At 50.8% G+C, this 15119-nt stretch overlaps 1 protein-coding gene across 2 annotated transcripts in view; it reads left to right on the top strand.

Annotated features, from left to right (window-relative positions):
• The window catches only part of Fam207a (family with sequence similarity 207 member A), a 31846-nt gene extending 18671 nt beyond the window's left edge, over positions 1-13175 (top strand). The window contains exons 4-6 of one of the 2 annotated variants that reach the window (XM_029482815.1): positions 2978-3128; positions 9796-9861; positions 11390-13175. In XM_029482815.1, coding sequence (XP_029338675.1) covers positions 2978-3128; positions 9796-9861; positions 11390-11513 — 341 coding nt within the window. In that variant the 3' untranslated portion in view covers positions 11514-13175. Of the gene's footprint in view, positions 1-2977; positions 3129-9792; positions 9862-11389 lie in introns of both variants that reach the window. The other variant, XM_021174343.2, reaches the window with a different exon arrangement.
• Positions 13176-15119: the final 1944 nt, after the last annotated feature.

The raw sequence follows: 15119 nt of genomic DNA, 5'->3' as shown, positions 1-15119 counted from the left end.
GTGGTCCATCCTGAGCTGCTGAGTTAGGAGGTGGTCCTGCCACAGGCTGTGGTCCATCCTGAGCTGCTGTGAGTTAGGAGGTGGTCCTGCCACAGTCTGGTGCAGATAGTTTTCCTCTTTGGAGTGTCCTTTTGAAAGTCACATGGCTTCCCTCCATCCATGCCTGTGCTGTGGTCCATGACTCTGGTATCAGCAAGGGACAGGCACAGAAGGCCTCCTCTGCTCCTTCATCCTAGCTCGCTCTGGGCATTCTTGGTTCTCAGCACTTCATCCGATTTCACTGATGTCGTTCTCCTTAAAGACGACAACAGAAGCTGAGAGGGTGAGAGGGGTTATGATTGTGGCCACACCGAGTCTGTAGCCCAGCTTCAGGAGAGTGGGCTGCTGACACCCAATCAAGTCAAGGGCCTCTCATCATTGGTCAGGTTTTTAAAATTACTGTTATCTTAATTTCTCTCTCTCTCTCTCTCTCCCTCCCTCCCTCTCCCTCTCTGTCTCTCTCTCTCTCTCTCTCTGTGTGTGTGTGTGTGTTGGTATTTTGTGTTTTGGACAAATTGCTTCTAAAAGTTTTAAAAAGTACCAGTAATTGTCATTTTCTTATTTTTTTAGTAACAGCCTATGTCTTGTGATCTGGCCCAGGATATGTCTCAAGTCTGGTAGCCATACTGGATTCTCTAGTACCATCAGCAGTGTGTCTCTTCTGTGGCTGTTGATCGTTTGCCACACTCTCCCTGCTGTCACTGTGAGGAACTGTCCCAAGCTATACCTTTCCCTGACCCCTCTCCATCTTGCTCCACTTTGCCTCCCCAGTATCAGATTCCTCGGAAAGTGCTCCCCGTCCCTGGAGCGAAGTGCTCCCCGTCCCTGGAGCATGGTGTTCTGAGCATGAAGGCCCTTGAGAGTTTGCGTGGACCAGGTGTCCTCCAGGACTTCGCTCTACAGCACCTATAGCTCAGCCCCCGTAAAGTGCTTTCTGACGCTTGATGTACCCGACGGATGGAGGCAACTCAGAAGTTGCATTTCACGGCTGCGGTTTTCTTTTCCTGGATTCCAGTGGTGTCGTGTGGCTTTACTGTTTTGACTTTTTGTGGTTCTCTACTTATTTAGAGTGTCTAACTCAAGTAGTTCATCTTCCAGTGCAGGGAGCGAGGGGCAGCCACAAGTGCGGCCACCTCTCGTCTCTGTCTGGTGCTCTGCCCCAGGCTCCCTTTGTTGTTTGAGTATTAGTAGACTTGCTCTCTTGCTCATTCTGTTGAAATAATGTTTTGTTCACATTGAGATCTTTATGGTTTTGAGGCAGGGTCTTCAGGATCCTGGACTGTCTGGATGACCTTGAATTGCCATCCTCCTGTCTGTAATATTTGAGGGTTTTTGTTTTTGTCTGGTTTGTTTGCTTAAGAAAGGATTTAGATTTCTCAGCTTGGTTAAAAGTTGTGTTGCATTGTGGGTTAGGGATTGGGGCTGGGCACATCTCTTGACCCTGTCCACTCCCCTGCTGGCTTCTGCTTGCTGTCTTTGCCTCCCTGGTAGCAGTGAGCTGCCAGACCGGAGTGCCAGGATGCGGTCAGTGCTATCTTGTTGAACTCAGTAGAAATGAGCTATTTATTATCTTGGATCTGTTTATAGTTTCCCTGTAACTCTATCGTGGGTAGATAGTGAGTTTTACCACATCTCTTCTGGCACATCTAGTGACCAAGTTTTTCCCCTTTTAGCCAGTGCTGCCCCCAGTCATGGTGGGTTACAACAGCTTCCAGATCCCAAACTATCCTTGCACGCCCTGGATCACCCTGTTTGGGCATCTATGATCTGAATTTGCTTGTGTGAGTTTGGGCTGCATGTCTCCCTCAGCCTCGATGTCCTTTCTCTGGGTCTGTCAGCATGTATGTGTGAGGGAGTGGTCCCTCAGCCCTTCTTTCTGCCAGGGAAGTTCGCCCCTCTCCGCTCTGCTGCTGGTCTTGATGAGGCGCTAAGTGAATTGTTTGCTCTGTTTCATCTAGACCGAAACCCCCACCAAATTGTCACCTTATAAATCACAGACTGCTAGGCTGCACTGGGCAGAGGCCTTGGAGGGCTGACTTTGCCTCAGTGTGAAGTGATGAACCCTGACGTATTGGGCCTGCCTGGGGTGGTCAGGGTGGCCTCTCTGACCTGTCCTGTGAGGCATCTTCCCTGATGTAGAGGGTGGCAGAGTTAGCTGTGTCTTGCTGAGGGGGAAGCTGCTGGTTGCCTCACCCCCTCTGCTACCATGTTTGAAGTATCTGAATAAAGGTCCTTCTGTGGCTGTGTACCCAGAGAGAGTGGGGTGTTCTCCCAGAACTGCATACACCCCACAGCCACATTCAGGCAGACAGCAAGGTTAAGTACTTGTTACATTAGCAATTTGGAATTGAATCCACCTTTTGAAGAACATTAAATTCCAAGACTGTGCCCCACAGTGAACTTTCTCTTACATTCATGCTGTGCATGCGACCTGGCCACCCACCCTGCTCCCTGCTGTCCCCAATGGCTGACAGTTCTACCCTATGGGACCACTCTCCCCCTCTTCATGTCTCAGGGAGGTGCTGCACGGTTCTATTTTGCCCAGGATAAAGGACACCGTGGCTTCTCAGTAAGTTACCAGTGAAGCCCAGGGCCTGCATCTACCCACTGTCCCTATGTGTCTGTGTTTCCAGGCCCTGCACTGCACCCCTTATAGAGGAGTCAGGCCTCTGTTCTGCAGCTCCAAGCTCATAGTCAGCCCTGTAATTAAAGTGTGCCTCTGTGATTAAGGAGAAAAAAATAACTCAGAGCTGGCCCGCCCCCCAACTCTTTAGGGGCACAAAGCAGGTGACAGCAGTGTAACAAAGAACACTTGTGCTCTGTGGGAGCGAGCAGGCCTCAGGGTACACACAGCTTAGTGGGTGCCTTGGCATTGGTGGCCCCTGAGGGGGCCAGGGAATGGGGTTGAATTGCCATATACTCCCGTCTCTCCCCTCAGAAATTGAAGCCATAAAGCTGGCAGAGCAGAAGCTCAGGGAGGAACGAAAGCGCAAGGCCATGGTGGTGGTAGGCGACCTGCACCCCCTGAGGGATGCCCTACCTGAGCTGCAGGAACTGGAGGCCGGCCGCCAGCGGCAGCAAGCCAGACGGTGAGTGTCAGGCACCGGATGTCTCTTACAGAGCTGGCCTGGATCGCCATAGCCCTGGATTCAGAGTTGGGGAGAAGGGTTGATAGTGGTCTCTGAAGTCTTCAATCCCCAAAAGGTGAGGGAGTTGATGCTCAAGCCACACATGGCTCAGAGAGCCTCTCCCTTGCCCTGAGCCCTTAAATGAAGTGTTGTGGAAGCAGCCCCAGGCCTACCACTGGTGGAAGCCTGCCTAGCCCACCAGTGTGTGCTCCCTCATGCCTTCCTCCCTCTGGCTGGCCTGTTTCCATACTATGCACAGGGTCAGCATGAGGCCTCGTGGCCTTTGCTGTGAATCCACCTGACCTTCCTGATCCTCTTGCAGACAGCTCTGACATCCCTTTCTCAGGGAACTTCACTGACATCTGCCTGGGTTCCTCCCTCCCCTGATCCCACTGATGGTGAGCCTCTGTATGTGGGCACACTGCATGGAGACCTCAGGGAGAGGGCTGGAGCCCACATAGCCCTAAATGCACCTGTCCTTGTTCAGTGAAAGGATAAGGCATGGGTGCAGGCCCCGGGGCTCAGCAGTGCAGAGCTGCCCTGGGGGTGGGGGTGGGGCAGCTGGAGGGAGGGGCTTCAGGACTCTGCTCTCAAAACTCTCGGCTTTGTCATTTCTGTTTTCTGGAGTTTTGGTTTGGGTTTGGGTTTTGGAGGGTGGTGGTGGTGAGGGTTGACAAAGTCTCACTATCCACACTGGCGTGTAATTAATTGTGTGCTTCAGACTAACCTTGAACTTAAAACAGTCCTCCTGCCTCAACCACCCAAGGCTTATTACTTCTTATTTTGCCTTTTAAAAAAAAAATCTTTCTCCCAGTGAATTTTTATCTGAGGATAAAGCAAAGGTTCCGTGCACTTGTCTGTGAGCCCTGGCCCTTGTCATGGGGTAAGTGGGTGCCTGGCTATAGAACCAGAGGGCCAAGGGCTGAGTTCCCAAGATGGGATACCCATTCTGCTCAGGCCAGACAGGGCCCCAACACAGAGTCAAGACTCAGCAGCTGAGCAGAGCCAGCGATGCAGAGTCCATTCCTGTTCTTAAGCAAAAAATGTGACCCTGGTCAAGGATCCCAAGGAGCCCTTCCTCCTACAGCTTCTCTTCGGAGACATGTGCTTGGGGCTCCCAGACCCGGGAGAGCCACGCAAGCAGCCTGCTCTACCAGCCCAGAGAGAGGTGTGCTGGGGCCGTGAGCCTCCCAGGATTGCTTCGGCTGTGAAGGGAGAAAGCTCCCATCCTGCCCCAGCTTTGGCTGCTTCCTCACATGGACCGGGTGCTTTGGTGGCCTGTGCCTGGAATCTCAGCCCTTGAGTAATTGGGGCAGGAAAATTGCTACAGACGTGAGGTTAGCCTGCACGACAGCACGAGACCCTGACTCAGAATAAGAAGCAATACCAATAGCAGTTTAGATTTGCACAAGAGTAGCAAAGACGGTTAACATCTAAATTAGCATCGTGGTTTGTCATTTGATCCTGGCAATGAGCCAGGATCGAGCTGTGTGTAGTCTCAAATCTAAAGCAGTGGCCAGAGAACTGAGGAGACATCTCAGGCTGTGAAGTTCCCTCTGTGCGTGTCACCTCACCCGAGTTTGGATCTTCAGCACCCATGTAAAAAGCTGGGTGTGGTATCTGTAACCCAAGTGCCTTGTGGGTGGAGGCAGCAACATTCCTGGTGCTCATTGGCCGGCCAGCCTAGCCAAATTGATGAGCTCCAAGTAAAATAAGGTAGATGGGTTGAGGGAGACACTTGAGGTTGACCTCTGGCCTTCATATACACTTGTGTGCGTGCACACACAGATTGATTGATTATATATATAATCATATATGAACATATCTGTATAAACACATCATAAAATGAAATAGTTAGCAGGAAGAAATTTAAAGTGTGGTTCTCCTGTTTACTCAGGTTCCTTCTGGCTGTGAGCTTTTCAGACTGAGTCAAGCATTTTTGGGGGTGAGTGGGGTGGGGGTCTTTTGTTTTGTTTTGTTTTTGTCTTGTTTGAGATAGGCTAGGTCAATAACTGGGGAAGAGTCAAAACTCCTGTTCAGCAGAACCCCCAGACACTGCAGACCCTGCCTCTGAGGAGAGGGAGCAGAGCTCCTCACCCTGGGCGCAGAGTGACCACTTCCTTCCCAGAGGCACAGAGTGGAAGGGGACGAAGCCTTTCACAGTGAGAATCCTGGGAAACACCTCTGCCAGGTGGTCCAGTGACAAACCATCCTTGGACTAGGTTCCCTTGAGCATCTACTTTATGCAGTGGGCTCTCATCCAGTGATACTTTATTTATTGCTGAAATTGTTCCAGCAGTGGCCACTGTCATTTCTTTTAGCAGCTTTCAAATGGCTCTGATCTGCCCATCTGTGGAGTGGGTGTGTCAGCACTTCCTCACTTTCTGATGTCAGCAGATGCTGAAAGCTCACCTTGGGCATCTTCTGCCTGGTCCTGGTACCGGGTGTTTCTCCGAGGAACCTGGCTCCTTGCCTTGGAGAATGACACCAGGCAGCAGGATCTGAGACTGGAGTGTTGGGCACTCCAGAGTCTTACTTCTAATAGAGCCGACCCATGCCTGCGTACTGGGAGTTAGAAGACACTCTGCCACCTGTGTGCATGCACCAGAGACAGCTCACTCCACTCTGGTGATCCTAGGATCCGGTGGTCTCAGAGACAGCTGTTACATCACGGTCATGGTTTATATGGGAAAGGAAAGGAAACCCACAGCAGAGCATGGGGAGTCTCAGAGGCTGGAGACAGGATGGGAGGCTCACCCAGAACTGAGGGCTGCAGTAGGGATGTTCCCCATGCCAGGGACTGCCTTTAGATGTCTCTCCATACCTTCACTTTACCACCCTCTGGGCCACCTAGTGCTGTTCTGGCCCTTGGGGTTCAGGCCCCAGGTATCTCTTTACTGTTTTAAACTGGCCTTGTCCTGGGTACTGCTTTTCAAAGTGGGAAGGAAGGTGCTATATCCAGATGGCTGCACAGGGTTCAGCTAGTTTTTGCCCATCCCTGTTCCATGTCCTAAGTTTAGAGGGACATGATATGAGACAGTCCTGTGACCCTTTCTCATTACCTGGTCCGCTGTAAGTCCATGGTGTGGCCTAACATTGCTGAATGACAGCATAGCCCGAGGGCATTCACAGTATCTTCCAGGTACTCACTGGAGCTAGGCTAGGGCGTGCTCTACAGAATTCCTGACATAGACTGAGGTAGACCATCTTGTCTGTCTCCATCTAACTTACTTATGAGAGAGAAAATTCTCTACAACAAACCAGGTGTGGTGACACACGCCTTTGATTCCAGCACTCAGAGGCAGAGACAGGCAGAACTATGAGTTCGAAGCCAACTTGGTATACAGAGCAAGTTTTAGGACATCCAGGGCTACGCAGATCCCCTGTCTTCAAAACCAAAACCAAGGGCTGGAGAGATGGCTCATTGGTTAAGAGCACCGCCTGCTCTTCCGAAGGTCCTGAGTTCAAATCCCAGCAACCACATGGTGGCTCACAACCATCCATCCGTAATGAGATCTGATACCTTCTTCTGGAGCATCTGAAGAGCACTTATGTATAATAATAAATAAATCTTTTTTAAAAAACCAAAAAACAAAACCAAAAAGAAATTCTCTAGGACAGGGCTTGTGCTTTCCACTCATGGCCCCTTTGCACCTGAGAAGGGGGTTTTTGTTTTTTTGTTTGTTTTGTTCGTTTGTTCTTGGTTTTGTTTTTTTCAAGACAGGGTCTCACTGGCCCTGTTTAGCCTGGAACTCACTATGTAGACCAGACTGGTCTGCCTCTGTTCCCAAGTGCTGGGATTAAAGGCGTGCGTTGTGCCTGGCTGTTGAGGGGGTTTTATGTGGCCCCAAGTACAGAGGTTTACAAGGTAGCTGAGCAAATCAAACACTGACAGAATAAATCATAAATACATTTACTTTAAAAATCCTGTGGGATAATTTTATCCTCATCAAAGATTAAAGCATATTTGCATACTGATGAAATGAGCATGCTTGTTTAACATAAAAGAATCAAGTCTTGAGCTGAAGAGATGGATCAGTGATGAAGAGCGCTTGCTGCTTTTGCAGAGGTCTGTGGTTCAGTTTCCAGCCGAGTGGCTCACAACCACCTGTAACTCCAGCTCCAGGGATCGGATGCCCTCTTCTGGCCTGTATGGGCACCTGCACCCATGGCATTCAGTCACAGACACAAATGTACACATAAGTGAAAATAAAAAACAAGTCTTAAGAAAATTGTAAATCCTGGCTGTGTTAATAAGGCTGTAGAGCTTCTTTAGTATTTTTCAGTTAATCTTCATTTTTATATTACAGTAGTAAGTGCTGAGAATGGCGGGTCACATGGTAAACAGTATAGAGGGCAAAATGTGTGGGTAGGGCTGTTTCAGAAACTGCTGTAAACTAATTTCTGATTCCAAACACAGTTTCTTTTATTCATTCATTCATTTTTACAAACTGAAGCCAGCAACTTAAACAGCAATTTTTTTTTTTAAAAGAAGGTTTATTTATATGTAAGTATACTGTAGCTGTTTTCAGACAGGGCATCCGATCTCATTACAAATGGTTGTGAGCCATCATGTGGTTGCTGGGATTTGAACTCAGAACCTTCAGAAGAATAGTCAGTGCTCTTAACCTTTGAGCCAACTCTCCAGCTCTCACTCTGGCCCCACTCACTGCAGCTGTCTTCAGACACCCCACCCCCCTCCAGAAGACGGCATCGGATTTCATTATGGATGGTTGTGAGCTACCATGTGGTTGTTGGGATTTGAACTCAGGACCTTCGGAAGAGCAGTCAGTGCTCTTAACCATTGAGCCATCTCTCCAGCCCCTCAAACAGCAATTTTTAAATCAAGGATTCTAAAACCCACAGTGCAAAGACACCTTGATCCTGGCATGAAGGATGATAAGAACACATCACAAGCATTTGTCTCCACAGTGACACCATTGTGCTTCTCTGGGAGCCAGAAGCTTTGTGCAGGGAGAACGCTGCCATTCCTCCATGTAACTGTCTCACCTCTGAGCTGAGGTGTCAGGCATGCTGTGCAAAATCAGGACCAAGACTTCAGTAAAAGTACATGATGCAGCTCAGACGAGCTCTGAAGACATCCTAAATGGTTTTGCGTTCGGTTCTGGATTTATTTTTGGCTGTTGTATGTTTGGAAATCTACCGTTTTTAAATTTTTCAGTTATGAAACACCACATGGGGCTGTGCTCTAGGAAGTCCCACCGTCTGCTTGTGGAAGAACTTTACAGAGTCAGGCTGTGTTCTTGCTTCCAGTGTTTTGAGGTTAGGATCTCTCTGTGTCCATGCATAGAGTCCTATAAGACCTGGGCTACTGCCACCATACTCAGCAGCCCTGACCTGCATTTAGGGAGACTTTCCCCATGGTATAGCCAGTGGGCCTGAGAGCGCTTGCTCACTAGCTAGGTCACCTGAGGGAGGCAGTGGGCCTCTGCAGGAGGAACAGAGGTGCTGCTTCTTGTACCATGGCGGATTCTGGGACCCTGGAAGAGCCGAGCAAACAGGCCTGAGGTTACCATCCTAACAGCCCGGGGGCAGGAAAGGGTTGCATGCAGCCTGGCAGTCCTTCTCCAGGCAGGGACCTGAGGCCAGGGTGTGAGAAGTCACTGAGAAGACACAAAAGCACGGCTCATTCATATTTGAAAAGGAACATGAATAGATCTGGAACCTAAATTAGGTGTTGGCCCAGGACACAGCGGGGCTTTTGGCCCTTCCTCTGGCTGCCTCCCGTTCTGGGCCTCTCTTTGAGCATGACATCTCTGAAATCATCTTGTCAGGTGGTGGGCTCTGGGTTCTTCCTCTCTGCCCAGGTTCTGTGCTGCTGACTGGGGCTGCCTCTCCCTTTCAGATATTGGTCCAGGCTCCCCAGGATGTTATAGGAATGTTCTTGGCATGACCTGCAGCCATCAGAATTGACCTTAGGAGATGCTGCCAGGTCCTGAGCCCCAGGCCCTCAGACCTACCCCCCCACCCCCCACCTTACACACACACACACACACACACACACACACACACCCAGTCATACCTAGTGTAGTGGCTTGGAAGGCCTGAGAATCTGTCATGACACTCCCCTCTGGTGGTCAGCGGGCACCACACTCTTGCCCTAGAATGTCCCTCGGTGCACGTTGGCATCTGGAGGCAGCATGGGTTGGTACCTGGCTCCTAGGGTTGCACTGGAATGGCAGGTACCACATACCGCTAGTAAAGTGAGAGGACAGATGCCAGGAAGTGCCATCTGGTTTTAGAAATAGGTTCTGCCCTGGCAGTGGAGTCGAGGGTCTAGGGCAGGCTGCCGCCTAGAGGACTTGTTCTCCACTCAGCACTCAGGTTGGTCAGGTGGCAGATTCGGGGTACGAAAGTGATGTGTTTCCCTGAGGTGATAGACCTTTCTATATCACACAGGAACCTTAGGGAGTGAGACAAGATCCTGGATACTGTGGTTATTAACTCTAGATCTGGTAGCCAGGTGACACCGCTCATCTAGATTCAGTCTCCAGAGCCAATGTACAGTGTGGACTCTTGAACTCCTGATGCTGTAGACACTAGGAGCTACAGAATAAATTCTCTGATGAAATGTATCAGACTCACTTGGACTCTGTATCCACAGCAGGGTGACCAGCAAGCCCCGGCCAGTGGAGCTCAGCCGAATGAGCACAGCACAGAGGCAGCAGCTTCTGTGAGTATAGCCCTGCCCCACAGGGCCTTCTTCCTGATATCCTGATCTGCACTCCCACCCCGACTTCCAGCCCCCTCCCACTTCTACCTCCCACCCTCCTCTCTCTCCTAGCTTGACTTCTGACTACAGGTGGGAGACATTTTTTTGGGAACCAAAAGCTTTGCTGTCCTGTAGTTAGGCCTTGGAGTTCCTCCATGGAGAGGTGATGCTATCTGGTGTGAGAACTTCCTTTCCCCAGTCTCCAGGGAGGTGGCTGGGAGTTCTGCCCCTCGTCCATCAGCGGTGTTGCCCTGTTGGCTGCCTGACTCTCTTCTCAGATGTGAGCCTGGGCATGAGATTCTTGCCTCTGCTCTTAAGTCTCTGTCAACTTAGCTCCAGTGCTGTGCTGTCTTGGGGGAGCCTGAGGCAGCCTGGATCTCACTCACGCAGGGTAGTTATTTTGTTTGTATACAACCTCTGTTAGTTTTTAGTGTTGAGTGTTCTGTGTCAATAATGTATAGATTGAGTAAGGCCTTTTGAATGATTATGTTTGATTTTGGAAATCAGTATAGAATTTTACAGTCTAAACTGTCTTCCCAGTACTGGGAATTGTACCCAGACCCCCACACATTCTGGGTTCTACTGCTGAGATATAGCCTGTCCTGTGTTTGTTTGGTTTTAGGTTTTTGTTTTTTGAGACAGGGTTTCTTTGTGTAGCCATGACTGTCCTAGAACTTGCTCTGTAGACCAGGCTGGCCTCAAACTCAAAGAGATCCAGCTGCCTCTATCTCACAAGTGTTGGGATTAAAGGTGTGCATTACCACCTGGCTCTTGTTTTTGCTTTTTTGAGATAGGTTCTTACTAAATCTAGTCTTGTAGTTCTTACTAGGTTTAGTCTTGAACTCTCTCTGACTGAGTCAGGCAGCAGGTAGAGAAAAAGAGAGAATGAGCCGGGTGTGGGGTTTTGAAACCTCAAACCTACCCCCAGTGACATACCTAATTCAACAAGGTCACACCTCCTAATCCTTCCCAAATAGTTCTACTAACTGAGGACCAAAAATTCAAATATAGGAGCCTGTGAGACATTGCCTTCTCTGCTGACTCTCATTGTGTCTTCAGGCTCTACTGAAGTAGCCATGCTGAGTTAGAGAAAGGGTAAGAGGACCTGACAGCCTAGGCTCTTGCGTATCTGAGAGGCCCCCAAGCTGCCTGTGTCCGTAGCTGCCCCATTGCTCACAGCAATCCAGTGCACATATATTTTGGGCTCATTTGGGAGGAAGGCACCTCTTACATAAAGCAACTGCCACTGCTCCCTGATCATCAGCTTGTGCCTTGGCAGCAGCCCCTAGCAAATCCCTCTGAGACCTACTGGTAGGGCGACCCCACGGGTGGTTGGTATGTGCTCAGCAGCCTGTGTGCCCTGGTACTGCACTCGTGGGTGCTCTGGGCCGATGCTGTCTGCTCCAGTGTTAGGTGTCTGGGCTGTCGTGTGGATGGAACCTGGGGTCCCTGTTCTCCCCATGCTGACCTCTGCTTTCCTCACTTTCAGTGAGGAAGAAAGGACCCGGTTTCAGAAGCTGCTGGCCAGCCCAGCCTACAGAGCAAGTCCCCTGCTGGCCATCGGGCAGCAGCTGGCACACCAGATGCAGCTGGAAGGTGGCGAACAGCTCTGACCAAGGACAGCGTGTGCCATGAGATCCAGAGGACTCACATGTGGCCAGAGGTGCTGGCAGCTCTTGAATCCCATCCTGTATCTGCATGGCCAACTAGCCAGCCTTGAGACCTAGGGAAGGCGAGCTAGAGCTGCCAGTGAGGACAAATAAAATGACTTTAGGGACTGTGGCTTCCATGGCCTGAGGCCCATCTGTGGCTTTACTTCCCTCTTCGAGACAGCCACTCCTGCTGACCCTGGAACAAGCCCAGGGTCCCCAGCTAGGGGCCAGAGTTGGAGTGGTTGCTCTTGTGGGGATCTGCAAGGGCTACGCCAGTGTGAAACTAGAGGCCTGTCAAGTCGCTCGGTCCCTAAGGCCTCAGCACTCCTTCCCAGCTGTTTGGGATCCTGGTCCCAGCAGGGCCCTCCGCCAGCCACCTTGTTTCTCACACTGTTTGCCTTCAGCCAAGCCATAGCTTCTTGTGGCTCTGACCTCTCTCAGCCCAGGTTACTCACTGCCTTTCCTTGCCCTGCTGTGACTAGAGAAGCAGATGGTCCTGCCTGGAGGCAGAACAGCCCGGCCCAGGAGCCACTTGGCTGGGTGGCAAGATAGACCTGTGTTAGACCTGTGTGAGTTCTCAGGGCAGCATCCACAGGCCCCACAGCTCATATGGACCCATGCTTCACCTGGGCGTGTCTGTGGCACTACTCATCCGACGGTGTTCCCAAGCCTTTTACAAGGGTGGCCCACGTGCTCATGGCTCCTTGGCCCTGTGAGTGGGGAGCAGGCAGAACAGGTGAGCCCCCTAGGCATGGTATGGACACCTAGGGCACTTGGTGAATGGAAGTGGGTAAGACTGAATAGGCCTAAACTGGGTGAGATAGAGGCAGGCAGATCTCCAAGTTCAAGGTCAGCCTGGTCTACAGATGGAGTTCTAGGACAGCCAGAGCTACCTTGTCTATAATTAATTAATTAATTAATTAATTAATTAAAAAGTGAACCGTCCTGGACACAGACTCAAGATCCGTTCGTCAGGGGCCATTCCAGCAGTCTGCTGAGACACTGCAGCTACCTTGCTTAGGAGGGAATAGGCTCTCATTAAGAGAAGCCATGTGTGCCTAAACCCACCTGTGGTGCAAGCACTGGCCAGTGTGCCTGACACCGCTTAGGAAGTTTCCACCTTCCTTGAGTTATGTATATTAAGATTTCTTTGATGTGGCTTCAAGCAGCTCTGGTCTGGCCATGGCGAGCACCTTTCCAGTATGCCCCTGCTGGGGAACATAGGCCCACCCTTCAGGGTCCTTCTTGGAAGAGCATTCCACTGGCCAGCTTCATTTACAGGTCAGTTACAGCAGGTCAGGGGGTCACACCCAACCATGGACACTAACGTGCAGTGAGCAGGAGAGGAGACAAGCGGACATCACTGGGACTACCTCAGAATCTGCAAAACGTGGTATGACATGAGTTATGTGTCTAAGGCTTGGCAGAGCCGCACAGCTGGCCAGAGGCTAGACACTGGGCAGGCAGGGCTCGCCCCTTCTCACCTGAGACAAAGCGTGTGTTCTCATGTGGACTGACACAGGAGGCAGATTCCAAGAAAGCGGTCCTCTGCGTGGATGGTGGGAGTTTGCTGGATTTGTGTATTTCCTGATCTTTATAGAATAAACATGAGTCACATGGTAACATGGTTTCTGTGAAAGCATACAGTTCCCTGGCTTTCCTGACTTGAAGGTTAGATAATAAATGAAATGACCATGGGGAACAGCAGTACCTGGTTCCTCCCTCACGAGGTGGATCCTGGCTTCTCTGAACACACCCTCTCAGGACACATCCCACTCTGCACTGGACTGCCACCAAGGAAGCATGAAGGTAGGCAGACAGTAGGGACAGGAGACAGTAGGAGGCAGCCCTGTCATTTCCCTGAGGCTGTTTGCTGAGCTGGGGGGAAGGGCAGCTGTGGGGACCCCGCTGGAGCTTGCCTGTCCCAGGAGACAACGGCTCTGTCGAGAGGAAGGGACCAGTGAGGTTATGTCTTTGGGAGCCTGTCCTTATATGGGACATTGGAGTCCTGATTTTCAGTCACATGAACTGAGTATTGCTCTGTGGTATGATGTCATCACCATGGGGCCACACCAGCAGGGACAGATCTTTCCCCAGGTATTTCAACAAAGTATGCTCAGGAAAGGAAGAACAGTCAGTGGCCCCAGAGCATGGGACTCCCCCATTGAGCCCAGACCTGAGCATGGAGTTTCTTCTGTCCTAAGCAAAACTGGGCCTGTCAGCCCCATTCTTACTGGGGTGTGTGGTAGTTGGAAGGGAGGTCATCCTGAGTCCTGGGGGTTGGGGCTCTTGAGGGACCTCTCAGCTGCCAGTCACATGACCTCAGTCCCCCCTTCCCCTTACATCTCCACTGTGGTGTTCCTAGCTGCCAGCCTGCTAAAACACAACCCCCTGAGCCTGCGCAGACTACACAGCTTACCCTTGTTCATTGGGATAAATTAAAGCTGGCCTTTGACTCAGATGAAAATACCATAAATCAATGCATGGAGCACCCCACCCAAGTTTCCTCTGCTCTAGCAAGCTTAGACACTTGGAGGAATAGGAGTCTCCCAGGGTTTGGTACTGCTCTTGAGAGTTAAGAACCACATTGGAGTGACCCAACAGCGGGGTGGTGGGAGCCTCTTTCCAACCAGGTGGCATAATGAAACGGTCTGGAGACTGGATGCTCACAGCCCTGCCCCACACTGCTCCTCTCTGCTCTGATCCCAGGATTTGGAGGTGTGGAGGGGAGAGGAAAATGTGTTTGCTTGCGTGCATGCACTCAGAACAGTCACTCTAGACTTAGGGCCCTCTGACCTGAACATATTTCTTGTTGTTGAGACAGGGTCTTACTATGTAGCCCAGGTTGGCCTCAAACTTGTGGCAAACCACCTGCCTCAGCTGGCATGGGTGTCCCGCCTGACACTGTATTCTCAACTATATCTGCAAAGACTCCATTTCCAAGTTTGTCCAAACTCTTGACCCTTCTGAGAGTATGAAGTCTCTCAGAATGGGAAATTGGTCTTAGCATCTCGGCACCTGGGTTTTTAGCAGTTCTCTCTCTGAGGTGGGCAGTCCGTAGAACCATACTGGGTTGAGAGGAGAGGTCTTGGGTGAATGACAGTGATGCTGGAGATCCAGGGGCCTGGGGGAAGGACACAGCAGTTGGAGGGTACATCTGTGTGTCGCACACACATCTGTGCAGTTGCCCTTTGTTCTATAGTAGCTGTTCATTTTCCCACAGTCTGTATATCCATGGACAGTGCCCTGTCATCGGATGAATGAATGATGGAATAAATGAATGAATGATGGAACAAATGGATAGAGGGCGCTTCACCTTTCAGACGGCTCATAGCCCCCCTCTGCTCAGGGATTTCCCTTTCCTTGTTGCCTGGGCCATGGACACCCTACCTTTGGAGAGGACTGGGGGTTTTCCAGCAAGAGGGGCTGCACATACGCTGGGAAGGAGAGGAGCAGACTGTGGGCGCGTGCTGCAGCTGACATTCCTCGGGTTGCTGACTGTGGTAAACTGTAGAGTAGCCACCCCACCCACCGCAGGCTGGAATCATAAACTACTGGCTGCCCTCA

This window comes from Mus caroli, chromosome 10, assembly GCF_900094665.2.
Source record: "Mus caroli chromosome 10, CAROLI_EIJ_v1.1, whole genome shotgun sequence".
Classification (NCBI taxonomy): domain Eukaryota; kingdom Metazoa; phylum Chordata; class Mammalia; order Rodentia; family Muridae; genus Mus; species Mus caroli.
Note: the sequence above shows the minus strand (reverse complement) of the source record. Positions and strands in the feature narration are given on the sequence as shown.